This window comes from Ictalurus punctatus, chromosome 3 (assembly GCF_001660625.3).
Source record: "Ictalurus punctatus breed USDA103 chromosome 3, Coco_2.0, whole genome shotgun sequence".
Classification (NCBI taxonomy): domain Eukaryota; kingdom Metazoa; phylum Chordata; class Actinopteri; order Siluriformes; family Ictaluridae; genus Ictalurus; species Ictalurus punctatus.
Genome location: NC_030418.2, coordinates 11,233,916 through 11,252,921, shown reverse-complemented (window position 1 = coordinate 11,252,921; position 19,006 = coordinate 11,233,916). Strand labels below are relative to the sequence as shown.

The 19,006-nt window shown below is 39.2% G+C and overlaps 1 protein-coding gene across 7 annotated transcripts in view; it reads right to left on the bottom strand.

Moving 5' to 3' along the window:
* LOC108263249 (cullin-9) overlaps nt 1–19,006 on the bottom strand; it is a 60,699-nt gene that overhangs the window by 35,634 nt on the left and 6,059 nt on the right. For all 7 annotated transcript variants that reach the window (XM_017463881.3, XM_017463877.3, XM_017463876.3 and 4 more), the window contains 13 exons: nt 14,259–14,413; nt 7,697–8,269; nt 7,473–7,614; nt 7,118–7,308; nt 6,530–6,950; nt 5,602–5,794; nt 4,235–4,436; nt 2,841–3,031; nt 2,045–2,241; nt 1,694–1,931; nt 1,197–1,302; nt 880–1,107; nt 1–35 (listed from right to left, as the gene is read on the bottom strand). The exon at nt 1–35 is cut by the window's left edge and continues 56 nt beyond it. In XM_017463881.3, coding sequence (XP_017319370.1) covers nt 1–35; nt 880–1,107; nt 1,197–1,302; nt 1,694–1,931; nt 2,045–2,241; nt 2,841–3,031; nt 4,235–4,436; nt 5,602–5,794; nt 6,530–6,950; nt 7,118–7,308; nt 7,473–7,614; nt 7,697–8,269; nt 14,259–14,413 — 2,872 coding nt within the window. The remainder of the gene's footprint in view (nt 36–879; nt 1,108–1,196; nt 1,303–1,693; nt 1,932–2,044; nt 2,242–2,840; nt 3,032–4,234; nt 4,437–5,601; nt 5,795–6,529; nt 6,951–7,117; nt 7,309–7,472; nt 7,615–7,696; nt 8,270–14,258; nt 14,414–19,006) is intronic.

Genomic DNA, 19,006 nt, shown 5'->3' with positions numbered 1-19,006 from the left:
TTGCGTCGATGTTCTTCAATCTGGCCCAAGACCATCTAATGGAAAACAAAAATCATACGTGATTGACTTTTTTGACAAATATTTCCAATCATCATGATTAATTTTTTTACTCATCCTAGATCAGTATATATTAGGGCTGTCACAATTAACACACAATTATGCACACAATTAATTACAAAACCATAATGTGTTATTTTTTAAATCACGTTTTGTTTTCATTTTAAAATCATAGGATATTTTTACTGTACTCAGATTGTTAAGCACCTATCCACTTTTTTTGGGTTTTTGCAGTTAGAGTGTGGGAATTAAAAAAAAAAAAAAAAAAAAAAAAAAAAAAAAAAAGAGAAAACGGAGAAGAAATGTCTAACTTTTAAAAGGTTAATTTCTTTTTAAAACACTTCAGGATAGCTCAACGCACAATGTTGTCGTAGTTTGCAACCTTTGTCTTGGCAAATTTGAGCGTAGCAGAAGTACAATGTCTTTAACCTGTCTTTTAAAAACTAAACACACTGTGTGAAAACCGCTTTGGTGAGTCAAGGAGCACACCAGAATACAGCTCAACAGATGAGTGACTACTGGACTTTAGCATCCAAAATCTACCTCAGTATTACATAGACAGTTGACAGTAAACAGCTGTAATGTTGCTGCATTGTTGAACCATTATTAAACAGTTTTATTTGTAACTTATACTACTTATGTAAATACTGAAAAAAAAGTAATTATGTAAGTATTTATTTATCTCCATCGTGAATAAGAAAATGAATTGACAACCCTAATATATATCAAAAATGTATTTAACAAAAATTAATTCTAGTACTCTGTTAGTAATGACAGCCCCTGTTAGGCCTCAGACAAGGAACAATTCCAAAAGTTAATGACCTGTATGCATCCAGCCAACACACTGGTCGTCATCTTCTTGTAAAGGCTGGCATACTTCTCACAATCGTTAATGAGGTCGCGTAGCTCTGTGACCATTAGCAAGTTGGTGCTATGCTTGTCCAAAGCTTTGACAAGTGCTTCCCTAGTGCCCAGACGACACATAACTACAGCATAGTCTTTGTTCAGAGAAGCCAGTCGATATAGGAAACGGATGAACTGCTGAACAGCCTAGATATAGAGGGAAAGATGTAGGAATATTAAAAACAAACACCAACATAACTTTTAGCACAAGTATGTATGTGAGGACAAATAGCTACCTCGCGGTCATTAATACAAGCAGTCATAGAAGAGAGGGAAGGTTCAATGCTTTCATGCCAAGGTAGCAAATCCTCCTGATAATTGTCCAAGAACTTGTTCAAGATTCTGTTACAAACACAGCAATAAAGTGAGTCAGGTCCATTATTTATTACCTTTTTCCAGTCTAAAACAATCTTGGTGTGAGTGCAGCCATGCCATAAAGACTTTTCTCAATTTCTTTCCCTTTCACATTGCTGAGTCACAAACCAATGGTCAGGAACAACCAAAATTATTCAGTGCAGATCATTGTCAAATCATGTCATATAAGGTTTGAGAATCATCTTGTATCACACTGCATAGTGGGATCGAGCCACTCCATTTTAAAAAACTGAATGTAAACAATGTAATTTGGTTTGGACAAATAAATGCTGCAGGACATGAAATTCTACTTGGAAGGTCATGATGAATAGTAAACACTTGCACCAAGTGCAACTTTTGTACTTGATCGTCTCCTTGCCTGAGAATGGAGAGTTGCACTGTGCGCTCCACTCTGTGCTGGTCCATGAGGCGCACCAGGTCCTGAAAAGTGTCTCTGCTATGCATCACCTCGTTCCTCTCATCAACCAGCTGAGAAGTTTCATCACACAGCAGTTGTTCCAGGGTCTGGATCACCTCCTTGGTGGTGGTCACCTCCTTTAGACCTACAACTAACATCTTCAGCTCCGTGTCCTTGAAGTCAAGCTCCTCCTTAGACTCTACAGGCAACCAACCCAAGAAATTACTCAGAACAGATTTTGTTCAAATGTAAACATATAACAGTGCTTTAAAAGCAACTGAACCAGCGCAAATGATTCTCTCTTTATACTACCTTTCTTTTCCAGTTTGTGAACATTGGAGATGTGTGTGAGGGCAATTATAGCCAGCATGCTTTCAGAACTGTGACCAGAAAGGCACTTTCTGAGGACAGTGGTGATGTCACAGGCCACCAGTTGCTCTGCTAGGCTCTTGTGATTGGAGATCAGCATGATTATCACCAACAGGCCATTTCGTACAGACAGACCACCACTGAATTAAGCAGAGGAAAATGCATCATTAGAAGATCAACACTGATGCATACACAGTGACACCATTTTTAATGGTTTCTTGGGCATTTTGATGAAGACAAGTGCAAAAGCTAAACAGGAAAACCTGCATTTTTCAGAAATATATAAAGAATGGCAAAATAAACGGAAGTCATATTCTCCCATTCATTTTGGAACCATATGCACCTTTCTGGACAGCATTCTGAAGTTTCACACCAATATACTGTGAAACAGCAATAACTTTGTCAATGTCCAAACATTTATGGACCTGCCAGTAGAGGGTTTTCTGCAGAAATACTACACAACTGTGTTGTGAAATATTTGAGAGTAAAATTACACATTGCATCATGAACTAGAATATATTTTAAAGGCTTATAGTACAAGAGAAGTCATGGGAATTCCAAGCCAATCAAATAATCTAGTGGCTGTGCACTTCAAGAAAACTCTTGTAGGCGAGATACTATACACGCTACCTTTTCAATAATATTAAGTCAGTTGAAGACAATTTTAGGCAGAAGTAAGACTTGCTTTACTGTGCTTTTGAGAGAGAGAACCAAGTTTGCTAATAGGTCAGTCACTTACCCAGTGGTGTTGAGCATGAGATCAATAGCAGATGGAATTGCTCCAAGAAGCCCCTTTGAGCCTTCAGGTGTTGCTGAGCCAATGCTTGCAAAGATCTCCAGCATCATCTGCGTGCCAGATTCAGAGAGGGGCAGGCAGCTTCCCACACTGCGCAGGTCATGCTTACTGGCACCAGTGATGACCTTTAAAGTCTGGAGGTAGAAAATATATATCCTTATGTTCATCCTGCATGTTTCCCATTGATATAACAGAAATACAAAGTAAATTCAGGCTGGAAAGTTCATTAATCGGAAGAAATATGATTAAGTGAGCCTAGTTTAGTTGGACTGTGAAAACACTGATCCCGAAAATCACTCAGTGCGTTTACGTGGACAACAATAATCCCCAATACTGTGATTAAGAAACTATTATGTAAACAGCAATTTTTAATTACCTTAATCTGATTAAGGTCATACTCGAAGTAAACACTAATCGAATTAAGACATGTAGAGTACTCCTGTTTTAGTCGCATTATCGATGTGTGTTACAGACATGTAAACACCTTAATCACATTATTAATGTCGTGTGGGAGTTTTCACCGCATTTTGCGACAGGACACGTTCACACATGGCAGTGCTCAACATTTTACGGCGAACTAGAGTGTACGGCTGTGTCCCAAACCACGTACTTGCCTACTATAGGCCTGTAGTGGGGAAAAATACACGCATCTCGGCTACTATATAGAAGGTATGTACACGGTTTGGGACGCACCCGCGGCTTCAAGCAGTTGTCTATTTGCACATATAGCATGACAAATAATTAACTGCACTTAAAGCGTTCGTAACAAAAAAAATAAATAAAAACACCCAAAATTGTATACAGTACCATAACGAAGACGAACTGTATGTTGATACGTGAAATTTTGGAGGGATGTCGGACGGCATGGCGATGTAATGACGTGTGCTATTAATCTAATTATGTTCTATAACACGTAAAACGGATACATGAAAGGAGTATTCTAAAAGTGACTCATGTAAACACCTTAATCACATTATTATCTTACTCAGAGTAAGGTCAATAATTAGATTACTGCTGTAAATGTAAACGTAGTCAGTGAGAGGTAGGGCAACATTCAGACTTTGGAAATACTCCATGCAGTAATATTAATGTTATACAACCTAAGGAGCATTGTTTGGACTGTTCTATATGTATAGTAAATTCTGTGCAATCCATTTCATGTTTCTAACATCTTAAAAGTCATTATCTACATTGTTACACTGCTTGTACTTGATAATAATGATTGGCTCTGTGCGTCACCATGGAATCGCTCAGTCAGGCTCAGACTATTACTGGCAAAAGTGCAGAAGAGAGAGGATGAGTGTTTGAGTGTCTGAGGATGTCAATCAGGAACTTACTGCTAATGCAATCTGCTGCACTCGTGTGCAGGTGGGATACTCCTGCATGCAGGACAAAATGGCCTTCACGCCGCCCTCTGTAGCGAAGGAAACCCGCCACTCATATTTGAGCATTAGGCTGCGGGTTAGAAGCAAGGCCATGATGGCATTTTGTTTTGGTTGGCTACCAACCATCTCAACCAGTATCTTTAAGACTTTGTCCCTAAAGAAATAAAGGTTTGTGTCAGAGGTTAGCAAGCAGGTCAGAATTAACTTACAAATTTCAGCATCTTACAGAGACTTCAGCTGACATAAATGGGATATAAAACTAAGCAACTCAGTAACGTATAGATATGAACAAATTTGAACTTATTTTCAGTGGCGAGATAACATGCTTCAGGTATTCCACAACCAACTCCAGCAGAGTATTCCCAAGAAAATATTTGAATACCAAACAAAAGGTTGTGCTGCAAAGAAACATTAACTTTTTTTCCCCCATTTAGTCTTTCCATAAAAATACATAATAGTTTGTTATATTTTACTCATTTGGTTATTGCAGGTTTTAGTCTAAAATTACCAGTTTTTTTTGTAATTGTTGCTACCAAAAATGATTGATTTTGCTGTGGCTTCCCCCCCCAAATATGCAATGCAATTTGCTGAGGGTTTTTTGGTGCCTTTTTTTGCGGAAAACAAAATACTCGAATTGGCGAAATTGCAAAATGCGCAAAATTGTTTTGCACAGTGATGTTTATTGGTAAATGAGACCTTTTAGCTGTACTCATGTTCAACATACGATACAAATCTGCAGAAAATCTGCAGTAACCTTGAAAAAATTGCAAACTTCTGTGAATATTGTGTAGTTTACTTGATTTTGCGTTCATTTCTGCGATTGCAAAAATCACAAAATCCTTGGAGGGACTGAATTACAGCAAATAAAAAAAATAATAATAATTTAAAAAAAAAATCAACCAAAACTGAACTGTTTATACTTATTCATTTCATGCATTTTGCATCTGTTAATTTTTTCAACATATGCTATGTAGTCTTGTGCCCTAGTTGTTCAAACTGAGCTCCAACCGATGAGTTATATTTTAGTTTCTTTCTGAATAAGATAGCTGCTGCAACAAAAATTGTGATTTTTCATGTTTTAATCTTCCTAATATAATTTTTATGGCACACACATCAATTTGGAAGGGTTTTAATTGTCAAATGTGACTTGGAGAGACATGCAGCTAAAATACACGTCAAATCTCCTGCAGTGGATTTCCAGTTAAATGTTTTAACTGGATGCTTTTACACTTTCAGGTTCATCTGGAAAAGCACTGATATAATCCTGATACTCAAGATGCATTAAACGACCAAGTATAAACTGGATTCAGGAGCCTCACCGGATGCTCTGTGCTGAGTCCGATCTAAGAGTGCTGCGCTCCTGAGGCCCCTCTTCTTCCAGAATCTTACAGATGAACTTCATGCCAGCCAGCAACTGTCCAGAGTCAGAGCTACTCTTTTTCATAATGTCCACAACCTCTCCGATTTTCTCCAAGGCTGTCTTCTTACCTTGCACTTTTGGATTATTAAATACTACAGCGCATAGAACACACACACACACAAAAAAAAAAAGTAGCAGAAATTTTTTTTTTCCAAATTGAAAATAATGCCATGACCACAATTATTAGTTATTTCTTTGAATGTACCCATGTCTTTTTGCATGGATAAATACCACTATATGGCAAAAAGTTTGTGGTCACTGGACCATATGTGATTTTAAACATCCCATTCAGGATTGAGACCCCCTTTTGCTGTTATTATAACCTCCACTAATCTTGGAAGGCTTTCCACTAGATTTTGGAGCATGGCTGTGGGGATTTGTGCTCATTCAATCACAAAAGCATTAGTGAAGACAGGAGCTGATGTCGGGTGAGGAGGCCTGTTGCGCAGTTGGTGTTCCGATTAATCCCCAAGGTGTTCAGTGGGGTTGAGGTCAGGGCTCTGTGCCTGCCACTCAAGATCTTCCGACTCCAAAGGTGGCAAGCCATGTCTTCATGGACCTCGATTTGTGTACAGTGGCACTGTCATGCTGGACCATGTTTGGGCCACTTAGTTCTAGTGAAGGGAAAACTGTAATGCTACAGCATACAGAGGGATCCAATAGAACTTCGTGCTTCCAACTTTGTGGAACCAAATTGGATCTACACACAGGTGTGATGCTCAGGTGACCACAAACTTTAGGCCATATAGTGTAGTTTCAGTTTAAAAAGCTTAAATTTAAAAAGCCTTTTTCGAAAACTACAAGCTGCATCTACAAATGTAACTCACCTTTCATCTTTTCCTCTAGATCTTCAGGATATTTAGTCTCATCTTCTGTTGGAAGCTCACTCTCTGTATCGCTGTTACAGCTGCCATTATCTATAGGAATCTCTTTTTTGGGTTTCTTAGAAACACAGCCATTCATGGAGAAGGATGCAGCAGATGTAGAAGCTTTAGGTGTCACTGATGAACATGACGAGGCTCCCTGTCCACCAAGCCCAGAGGAGTTGAGGGAGCCGTCAGTGAACATTTCCTCATCCTCCAGATTGGCTCCACCCCGGCGCAAGTAGTGTTTAGCAAAGGCATGTGAACAGAGCAGGTCACCCAGGCAGGAAGCCTGAAGGGTCTGTTTCAGGTAGTGCAGGATCTTACGGGCAACCTCGCTTGACACAGACAACTGAATTAAAGTAGCCTCATCTAGCTCCACCATCTGACAGAAAAGAGAGATCAGAAAATTAAGGGTCTATATAAAATTTAAAAAAAGACAATGAATAATTAAAAACCATCATCTAGTTGGACATGGAATAAAACAATCTGTACTCTGAACTCCATTCACTACTTGGATTTTGCACAGAGGAATCAGAAAACGGTGATTGCCTGTTCATCAAGATTCTGTCGAAGGATGTTGTTGATCTCTTGTTGCTGCTTTGGCTCCAGCTTTTTAATGAAGAAAAGCACTTCCCACCACTCAGCACGGGTAAGCGTGTCTCCATCATCCTGCAGGCTGTCCGTTAGATAAGGTAATGAATACAACCCACCAGGTGGCTTCAAGAAGAACATCTGACTCACTGTCATACGGGAAGAGCAAGACAGGTTACAAATTAAAAGACATGAAAATTCTGTAATTACATCAAATTACATCTGTTTACATTCCAGTCAGGTAACTGTTAGTTCACATTCCTCAAATGTTCATTATAAAAAAAGCATTTCTCTTTAGTGAATCTAATCTTACCTGCAGTAAGTTTAAGTGTCTCAGTTAGAGAGAAAGCCTTTTCCTGACTTTCCTTCTCAGCTTGTCCGCTGCTCCCATTACCCAGGATCTCAATCATGTGCCAGTGCACCCAGTATGTTCTGGAGATTGAGTTCCAGTATACCTACAACATGATCACAAAGTCTGTCAAACATCCAACAGTGTTTAAGGAAGACACAAGGAGAAAGACCAAAAACCACGTCTACCTGGACAGGCGGTGAGCCGTCGTTACTGTAGCGAAACTCTCCCTCATCACCGGCACTGACTTCCTCATAGTCCTCCAGCATGCGCACCTGCATGCCACTCTTCAGAGTGTCCTGCACATACTCCACATAGGCTGAACGTGCGGAGAAGTCTGTGCGGGTCCTGAAGCCATTCGCCTTCTTCTTGGGTGGAGAAGGAGCTGCTGTTACGGACGTGGTCATAACGGGAGAAGCAGAAAAACGGGGCTGGAAGATGGAGCGCAGGGTGCGCCTGTTCACCTCTGCCTCAATCTCTTCTGGTCCTCCAGATGGTGTGGGAGAGGCGACAGGGGGCTGGCGGTTACGGTCCCAGCCCATCACACGTACCAGCTCTGAGATGAGGTTTGCCATTGCCATGGTGAACTCAAACTCCCTCTGCAGCCGTGACTGCTCTGACTGATGAGCTGCTGTGGAAGATGAGGGGCCAGGCTCCTGCCGCTCTGAGCTCAACTCCCCCCCTGTGGTGTTGAGCTTGTCCATTAGTGAGGTCACACACAGATAGCGCTTCACCAGAGAAAAGAGCAGCTTGCCTGGGATCTATATAGAATCACAGCCGATGTCAAAAGTGCATGTTAAATATGAAGGAATCCAGACAGTCATCTACACCCATACAAAACATGTTTCGCCTAATCTATGGAAGCTTTTGGAATGTGATTATTGGTTAGCCTTAAAAAATGTGCAGGTGTTTCATTTGTTAGCGACACCACCACTGAAATAAAATTAAATGTGCAAAGAGAAAAAAGTCAAGATATCCAAGGTCACATTAATAGTAATACACATTGTACTGTAGTAATAAATATTACATTTTAATGAGAAAATGCACAAACTTATAGACTGGTAAGAAAAGAATATCCATGTTGTAAGCACAACTATGAATAAAAGGAGAACTACTTCACAGGGCATGACTCAGCGTCTACCTATATCTAAAGGAAAAGGGATACACTGCTGTGGACAATTTAAACATTTGTGACAGAGAATGCAACATCTTTAAAAAGGCCCATCCACGCAGTGCCTCCAGGATGTATTCACCCCTGTGCGATTGATTCCCTTTTTGGTGCAACATTAAATTTAAGTATATGAGAAAAGGATTTTTTTTTTTTTGCTGACTCACTACAGAAATAAAATTAAATAAAGTATTACATGTCCTCAGAATCATATTTTTTTTTAAATCGGAAACTTCTTAATTGATAAGTAATTATCCCCCTTTCTTTTGTCTAGATTAGGACTAGTATTTCATTTTCTTGAGCACTCACTAAATATGAAGGAAAAAAAGATGATGCCGCCTTTATGTGTCACATATACATTACAGTACAGTGAAATTCTTTTCTTTGCTCATCCTAGGCTTGTTAGGAAGCTGGGGTCAGAGTGCAGGGTCAGCCCTGACAGGGTGCCCCAGGAGCAGAGAGGGTTTAGTGCTTTGCTCAGGATCCCAACTGTGGCAGCTTGGTGATACAGGGGCTCGAAACTCTGACCTTCTGATCAGTAAACCACAGCCTTAACCATTGGGCCACCACTGCCCAATATTTTTATTAAACAGAGTACAATGTGTCCAATTGTATGATTGCACAATAAATATCATTGACTTTGCAAGGTCTCACAGCTAAAATGAAGGATCAGATCAGTCCAGCTGTAATGAGGACCAAGGAACTGCTGTGAAGCTTCAATATGAAGTTGTTAGCAGGGGGAAAAAAGCTAGAGAAATCTTTAAAAAGAACAGCAACGCTATGAAATGTCTTAGGAGCAGTGTGAACTCTATTGTAACAAAGTGGAAAAATATGGCACAACCCAGACACTACCATGATTAGGCCAAATTGAGTGCCCAGTAGGGATGTCACGAGAACCGATACTTCGGTACCGAGATTCTTAAAACGTGACGGTACTTATTTTTCTGCACTATCATTGGAACCGTTTCTAATGGAGGTACCGAGGTCGCAATTTTTCCAGACCTGATGGGGACAGCAAATACGCACAAGTGTTTTAGTCGGTCCACAAGTGGTGAAGAAGAGGAGGAATGCCTACAAGCAAACGGGAAAAACTACAGAAGATTAGCTTAGCTTAACAAGTTTAGCTCCGCTCCAACTCGTTGAGAGGAAAAGAGAGGAAAGCTAGTATCGGTTTCCGGTGTGCAACCGATGCTATCGTTCATTTCAAACAAAGCGAGGAAATACCTGGAATTTCCCGAAGCACCTGAAAGACTGTCCCTATATTTTGTTTGTTTGAGGCAGCTGGCATTGTGGCCGTGAAACCAGCTAACGTTATGCTTCATGTAATGTTTGCGATAGCCAGTTATTTGTTAACGACGCTAACACATTGCAATGTTATAAACTACCTCCTAATGGGCCACCGTGCATCGCCATTCAGCCCGTATCCTGTCAGCAAAATGTAGCCTAATGTCACTAATAATTATTCATATGTTCATGCTTTAGTAAATCTTTTTGGCCTGCCACCATATCAGTGAATTTAAACTAATGCTTGCATTCAGAGTATAAGGGGTGCGTGCGTCTGTGTGCATGCATGTGTGCGTGCGTCTGTGTGAATGCGTGCGTGCGTTTAGGAGTGCACCTCCACTCATTGTCAGAAAGTGTTTGATAACTAAAATACCCTCTCTCTCTCTCTCTCTCGGATGTCCTCCAGGAGAGTTTTCCATTAAATTTTTTAAATTTTTTAAATTTTTATACCACACTGTGGTATCGACTTTGGTATCGAGTATCGTGTACTTTTGTTGGTATCGGTACCGACTACTAGATTTTTAGTTTTGTGACATCCCTAGTGCCCAGGCAGTTGTCAGAGACATGTACAAGGGTCCAGCGACACTATTTGAAGGAGTTACAGAGCTCACTAACTGAAATAGGTGTGCAGACCTCAACTATATGATCAGCTCTTCACAAATCCGACCTCTGTGGGAGAGTGGAAGCCATGTCTGAGAAAGGCTAACAACGGCATGCCTGGAATTTGCTAGAAGGCATGTGAGAAATCTGAGAATTACTGGGAAAAAAGATTTTGGACCATTTAGTCTAAAAGCATGTTATGTTTGGGCACAGACCAAATACAGCCCAACACCCAGGTAACTCTACTCCTACCATCAAGGATAGTGCTGGTAGCATCACACCCTAGGGTTGCTTTTCAGAAAGAGGAACTGGAAATTTTGTTGCCATCAAGGGCAAGGTGGAGGACACGAAATACAAGCAAATTCTTGAAGGGAACCTGTTACAGACAGCCAGAAATCTGTATCTAAGGCGAACATTTACGTCCCAACAGGACAATGACCAAAAGCACAGGGGAAAATAAAACTACAAAGGAATATGTTTTGTGTTTTGAAATGGCCGCATCAAATCCCAGACTTACGGTGCCCTCCACTAATATTGTCACACTTAGTAAATATGAGTAAATAAGGCTGTGAAAAATTGTCTTTATTGTTTAAAATTTTGATCTTTTGTTCAAAACATTCACAAAAATACTCTGCGCTCATGGATATCAAACAATTGCAAACACAACACAGGTGTATACAAAAACAAACCTCTTTGTTAAATATAGGTGTGCAACAATTACTGGCACCCTTTTAGTCAATACTAAACCCTCAGATTTTTTATGGGTTTCATGTCAGAGAACTGGGATGGCCATGGCAGGACCTAGATTTTTTGGTCAGTAAACCATTTTTGTGTTGATTTTGATGTATGTTTTGGATCATTGTCCTGCTGGAATTTCCAAAAACGGCCCATTTTAAGCTTTCTGCCAGAGGCAGTCAGGTTTTCATTTAATATCTGTTGATATTTGATAGAGTCCATGATGCCATGTATCCTAACAAAATGTCCAGGTCCTCTGGCAGAAAAACAGCCCCAAAAGATTAAAGAGCCACCACCATATTTAACCGTGGGCATGAGGTACTTTTCCATATGGCTACCTCTCTGTGTGTGCCAAAACCACCTCTGGTGTTTATTGCCAAAAAGCTCTATTTTGGTTCCATCTGACCATAGAACCCGATCCCATTTGAAGTTCCAGTAGTGTCTGGTAAATTGAAGATGTTTGAGTTTATTTTTGGATGAGAGTAGAGGCTTTTTTCTTGGAACCCTTCCATACAATTTGTGGTGATATAGGTGACTTCAGATTAGGGCTGCACGATTATGGCCAAAATGATAATCACGATTATTTTTGATCGATATTGAGATCACGATTCTTTATCGCGATTATTCATTGATTTTAGGGACATCAGGCCGCTATTTTCACCTCCATGTTGTGCTACATTCCTGCTAATGTACAAATCTTTGCATCAAATTAAACTGGTCCTTAAAGTGCATCATCTCGTAGAAGCAAAATATAAATAAAATTGTACCCAAATTATGGAATGAGTAAAAATAAAAATGCCGTTAACCAAATGAAACTATGCTGCAATGAAATATAACAATATGCAACCAAATGAAAACAACTGGCGAATGCAGAAAAGGCATTAACAGTGTTTACAGGAGGAGAGACGCAGCCAAATCACCCAATAGAGTGTTGCAGGGATGACGTCATTTTATACCTGAACCCAGAAGTTAGCATCACACTGGTTCCCTTGACAAAAACCCAATAGTATTTTCCCATAGGCTTTTAGATTATTGCAAAAAAATAAGCTCTGTGATCAAAAGTTTACAATACTAACACGTTTTGTCCATCAAGATCATTTTCACAAAAGAACTCAACTTTTATGAAGTTTGAAGCCTAAATACAATTGCCAGAAATAAACAGCCAACTGTATGCTATAAACGCTTGACTTCAACATCACCGAGCTTCCGACAACTTTTACAAACTTGATTTAAAACATTTTCCATAATACAGATTTACTCTGTGGATGAATCTTCATCCACATTTTTTTGAGAATTGTGCACAGCATACCTGAACCAGTTTATCTGCAAAGATTTTTCCTGTTCAGCACGATGACGTTTAATGTCCCCGACAACATCTGCAGTCCCATTTAGCAACATGTTATTGTCATGATTTCCCCTCGCGCAAGCGCTGAGCGTGCAGCTCGCTCTGAAACCTGAAGAGAAGCTTGCAGCGCAAGCATTAAAATGCTAACTCATTTCCAGGTTTTGGCATTACAAAATGACGTCATCCCTGCATCACTCTATGGTGACTGGCTGTAAGTTTAAGAAGCGCTCGACTTTAGGAAGCGGAGTTTTCTATGGGGAGGTCGAACTTTAAGCATCAGTATCGCAGTCAATCATGTTCATATAATCGTGGGCAGTCAAAGTCATAATAAAAGGTCAATATTCGATTAATTGTGCAGCCCTACTTCGGGTTGTAGCTTTGGAGACTTTCTGACCCAAAGATGCAACGAACTTCTATTCTCCAGCTGTGATCCTTGGAGATTTTTTGGCCCCTCGAACCATCCTCTACATAGTGCGTAGAGACAATATAGATACAGCTCCACTGTATCAATAGAAACTTCTTTCTTATTGCCCTGATGGTGGAAATGGGCATTTTCAATGTTTGGGCTATTTTCTTACAGCCACTTCCCATTTTGTGAAGCACCTTTTGCTGCACATCACACCTATATTCCTTGGTCTTACCCATTGTTATGAATGACGAAGGGAATTTGGCCTGGGCGTTACTTATATTTATACCCCTCATGGTTGAACAATTTCCTGTTCCTAGTCACCCAGGTGTACTAAAAATTTTTTAAATATCAATGGGAATATACTTCAAATATATTTTTCTCATGAATTCACAGGAGTGCCAATAATTTTTGCACACCTATATTTAACAACAATGTTTGTTTTTCATAAACCTGCGCTGTGTTTGCAATTGTTTGAGATCAATGAGAGCACAGTTTTTTGTGAATTTTTAACAAAAGATCAAAAGGTTAAACAATAAAGACAATTTTTTACAGCCTTCTTTGCTCATATTTACCAAGTGTGCCAATATTTATTAGTGGAAGGGGCTGTAAATCCAACTGAAAATCTGTGACATGATCGGAAATAACTGTCCATCAACATTCTCCATCTAATTTTACAGAGCTGGAGAAAATTTGCATAAGAAAACATCAATCAAAAATGTGCAAAGATCACAGAGACATATCCGAGACACTCAAATCTGTAATCGCTTCCTTTCCGATTTGAATACTTATCAATTAATCTGTGTTTAGTTTAGTGATTATTTTAAAATAATTTTGATAGCATCTAAATCTTAAAAAAACAAAACAAAAACAAACAAACAAACAAAAAAACCTTCTAAAATATTTAAATTTGATGTTGAAATCACTAGGGTGTGAATACATTCTGCAAGCTGTGGATCACTGTGAATGTCTGCAAGGTTATTGATCATCACATTACAATACCATCCTAACATTCCTGGTGCTTTCACACTACTTCCCTCCAGGGTAGTTTACATCACAGCAAATATACAAATTTATTAATTAATGAAATTAAAAAGTATTTAAAATGCCTTGACTTATTACTACTAAGCAATTGAAATGATCTAGATGACTGAAAAACCAGGTTAATGTAAAACAGCAGAGCAGACGCTAAGTGAGATGTGGGATTTTTACTTGTGGGAGGTGGATGCCCTCAAAAGAGATCCCATGCTCCTCTGAAGACGTGGTCTCTGCAAACAGCTCCAGTAGAGTGTAGCGGTTGTCAAAATCCATGTGCTGCTCAATGCCATCCTGCTGGCTTAGGGACAGCAGCACGTAGGCACGACTTCCTGTAAGAGTACCAAGAGGACAAAAACTGAAAACACACAGGAAACGCACTTTACGACTCAGCATTTAGAATCAACACATTACTCCCAGAGTCAGTCAGAACAAAAGCAAACTTATTATGCTGCTGGTTCTCTTCAAGCACACCGTCATTTTGACATTCTCTCTTACAGAGGTCAACCGATAGTGGATTTTAACCATACTGATAAAGTTAGGAAGTATCTGCCGATAACCGATTAAAACAACCAATAGCATGTAAACGTAACACTCAAAGTAAAATACTTTATTACAAAAACACAGTACTGACTGTACCATGAGCATGTACTGCACTTTTTTTCTTCAACAAAATATACACATAAATATGAATATAAACTATTAATAAATATTAAAGCAAATAAAAGATATACACCCAAACTGAACCAAAGAGTAGCACTCCAAATAACAAATACAGACATTCAAAATGAAAAACAAACAAACAAACAAACAAACAAAAAAAAAACACTTCAAATAACAAAATTGGTCTGTAATAGTTTTTATTTCCCCTCTAGAGGCCACTCTTGTTACGTATAATGACAGCGGACCCTTCTCAGCCGCTTGCGCTACAGTCACAACATGGAAAAACTATCCCTGCGGATTTTTGCCAATAACCGATAGTTCCAGCAATCAGTTATCAATGCAGATTAATCGGCAAAACTGATCAATCGGTCGACCTCCACTCTCTTACCATAACCAGAGAACAAGTGTGAATAAGCGTGAATGAGCAAACTCTCTCAGTTAACAAAAGATTGTTTTTAGCCAACATGCACTCGGTGATTAGCTTGCTGCGATTGGCTGTTTGGGATTTTATAGTGATCCTGAAGTGCTGCGTTTGTTAGACCATGACATGGACGGCCAAGTCAACGATTCACAATGTTCACCCTGCAATATGAGAGGAAAGTTGAGGTTAGGGAGCTAACCAACTACCGCTAGGTAGTGAGTATAAACACCAAGCTCTGCTGAAATGGAAAAGCTTTTCTGTCATGGTTTGTCAGCATGCTGTTTGTGTACACTTGAGGAGCGAGATTCGCTCTCCATGGATGTGTGTGTGTCTCTCGGGTGGATGGTAGCTAACAAGTTCAAAGACAAGGCCTTGCTGAAGGGGAAATGAAGGCTACTCTATGTTATGATGCAAGAGGCTCTGTGTAAAGCCATACTGGTAATTTATGGTCATGTGTTTGGCTGTACTTTTCGGCACAATGATGTAGGATGTATCAGAGACGGAAAGTGATGTGTGTTTGAAAACTCCTGGCAAAATTTGATGGAACTTTGACACTTATATAGTCAATACACTCGCTCGTAGCCAGACACAATGGGAATGGGAATAAGGTCCAAATCACAGCTGTGGAAAAATAAACCTTTATTTTCTGTCGATTGTGAATAAAAAATCTAAATAAAATAAGACAGTAAGTGTAAGGAGTGCATTTTCAACACAATGTTGAACACTGATGTATTTTCAAAACCAAATTACTGCTAGAATGTTTGGAAAGGGAAAGCACTTTCTAACAAAGTGCATACGAGTGAAACAGTTCCTGAGATATGAAACCAATAATGCCTGCAAGTTATGTTCATCTGGTTCTAAGAGTTAATGAGGGGGAAAACCTCTTTAATGTGTAATTAAGTATCATTTTTCATGGCAGTTAAATGTAGGGATGAGTACTGAAGCCCGGTATTAAACTGGCCCCGGTGTTAATTTTAAGAAAGGCTGTAGTATCTACAAGCTCTGACATGTTCTGCTTTCGGTACTGGAGAAATTAAGAAAATATATTTCCTATTTATTATTGCTAAATAAAAGTTTGTCACAAACCATTTGTAATTTGTGATAACATTAAGATGTATGTCTGCAATTTCGTTATTCGCAATCTAGACGTGACATCTCTCGTGCACGGAGGCTGTCTGTCTCTTACACACACACACACACACACACACACACACACACACACACACACACACACACACACACACACACACACACACACACACACACACACACACACACACACACACACACACACACACACACACACACACACACACACACACACACACACACACACACCGAAAGCTCGTACTTAATACACAGAGTAACGATGGTGGAGAGAACCAAACGTTTAAAAGTGTGGTTACACTTCACTTAAGTTGATGCAGACAACGTTGCATCACAAGCGATCTGTCAAAGCATCTTTCAAAAGTGCATTATGTGCAGACAGAGAAATGCAAAGTTTTCCTCTGCCTAGCTAGCTCGTCTCCGGTTCCCCATCTACGTCAGGTATGCATGCTAGCACCCTTCCCAAATAACAATGACGTATAATCATCACATAAACAAGGTCTCTCACAGCATCCAAACAACATTCAACTCCGACATCGATCCAACATCTTTTTGCTCATTAAAGTCATGTTGAATCGCCGTTCTTCATGCCGTTTAAAATAAATGTAAAAATCGCCCTAAATGGTTTGCTTACCTTACGCTAAAATGATGAATTCATTTGGGTGAAACGTCATTACGCATTCAACGTATCTTTTACTTGTTTTTAAAATTATTCTTTTATTTCTTTCACATTTCAAATAATAAAGCAAAGTTAATTTTTTTCTCAATTTGTTTCTTTTTTCATTAAAAAAAATAAACAAAAACAAAACACCACAACACAAAATACCGATAAAAATACCTTTAAATACCGGATCGATAAGCAGTATTGGTAAGAGTAGTAATACCGTTAAAACCTTAACGATTTTAAATACAACGAACAAAACGCACATGAAAACTCCACACAAGTGTGTATGCCAGTATATATAATTGCTAATGTGCTATTTCTCTTTTATACCATGCACTTCACATTTGAAACTGCAGAAGCATACAAAAGGCAAAAATAAATAAATAAAGAAAGAAAGAAAGAAAGAAAGAAAGAAAGTCATGATGCAGACCACATTGGTGCTGCTCACTGCAACAAAATATTCCCAGACATGGATTTGCTTTTTCATACTTCCTGTATTCTGTGTGGAGGTAGATTACAACAAATACACACACAGCGATTTCCGTATTTGAATCCTGAGGTCTGAAACAATTAACCGGGTATTCAAATATGCATAATTGTATAATTATTATATAATTAGGCTGGCAGCAAACATCATACTGAAAAAGATACATTTGTCTTTGGAAGTATACCAGCAGCTTAATTCTCAGTTTAGAGAAAAAAAAGTGTTTCTGTATCTTAAAAATGTAAACTACGCTTTCTGACGCAAAGACCCGATGGCTTCTTCTTATTTACAAGAAGAAACGTAAACATTCCTTCACCTAGTTCTGCATTCATTTAGCAGTTATGTCTATATCACCCCCCCCCCCCCACCCCACCCCCCAAGAAAAAGACAGCTCTCCAGTCTTCATGTTGGTTTATTCTTTTTAACAACAAACACAGTCTTCACAGGTGAAACCCAGGGCTCAAACCAAGAGTAAATATTCAGAGCTATTAAGTGTTTAAACAGTCGCTCCAACAGGACACACCTAGGTAACAAGAAACACCGGTCAGTCACGTGTTCCAATAATTTAGATCACCTGAAGAATCTGCTCAAACAAAAAGGTGCCATGTTCAAAGTTGTTTAATAGGTCTAGACTTAAACATCAGGAAATGAAAGCTGAAACTCTTCTGGCCTTGTCTTTAGTGTATAGGAAAAACAAAAGGAATTGGCTTTGCTGTTCCAGGATTTTCAGAAGGGACAGTACACATGTAGTCTATGCTACAGGATTTTCACATGTAATCAATTCTAAGTTCAGTATTCGATCTGATGTACTACACGCTGTTCACTTTGCTTTAACATTACATAGTTACATTATTTAACACTGACATACACATTTTTTGTGTGGAGTTTTTGGACCCTGGGTCGAAGAGTAAAAATGTTCACACCTTTTATTATCAACATCGCACTTAATTTGATGATTTGTTTATTTAACCCAACAACGTTGGACACAATGCAAACATTGCACAAAGGAAACCGAGGTCATCATTCACATAGAAAGGATGATGTTTAAAAGAAGCAAAAGTAAACGTTAAAAGAATGATTAAACGCTACTATGACCAGGTTTTAAAAGTCCTGCACTGTGTGTTTGGAGTTATATACGAGACTCCCAGGACCGAAGAAAAATACTCATTGTGTTTTCATCAGTGTACTTTGCACTCGCACGCAGCAGGGAAAGCACACTAGAAAGAAAATAATAAAAAGGAACATTTGTAGTTAGTGTAAAATTTGCAGTGTGAATTCTATTTACGTAAAAAGTAGTGAGAGACCAGCATTACCGACAAATAAAGGTACAAAAGCCTTAGATATTACATAAGCAGTATACTGGAATATTTGTTCTCTATTACGCTCCATCCTGCTCAAACCTTATAGTTTCTGCTCCCTGTTGCTTAGTGACTTCTTAGTAAACAGAGTGTTGTTTAATCAGCTCCACAGAGCACCAGGTTTTACTCGATCTCATGGACATAAAACTCTACCGCAGATAAAATTCGGTTGACTCTTCCGTGTACAACCCTCCCTTCCTGCTTCCACTGAATGAGGTGGCTTTGTGA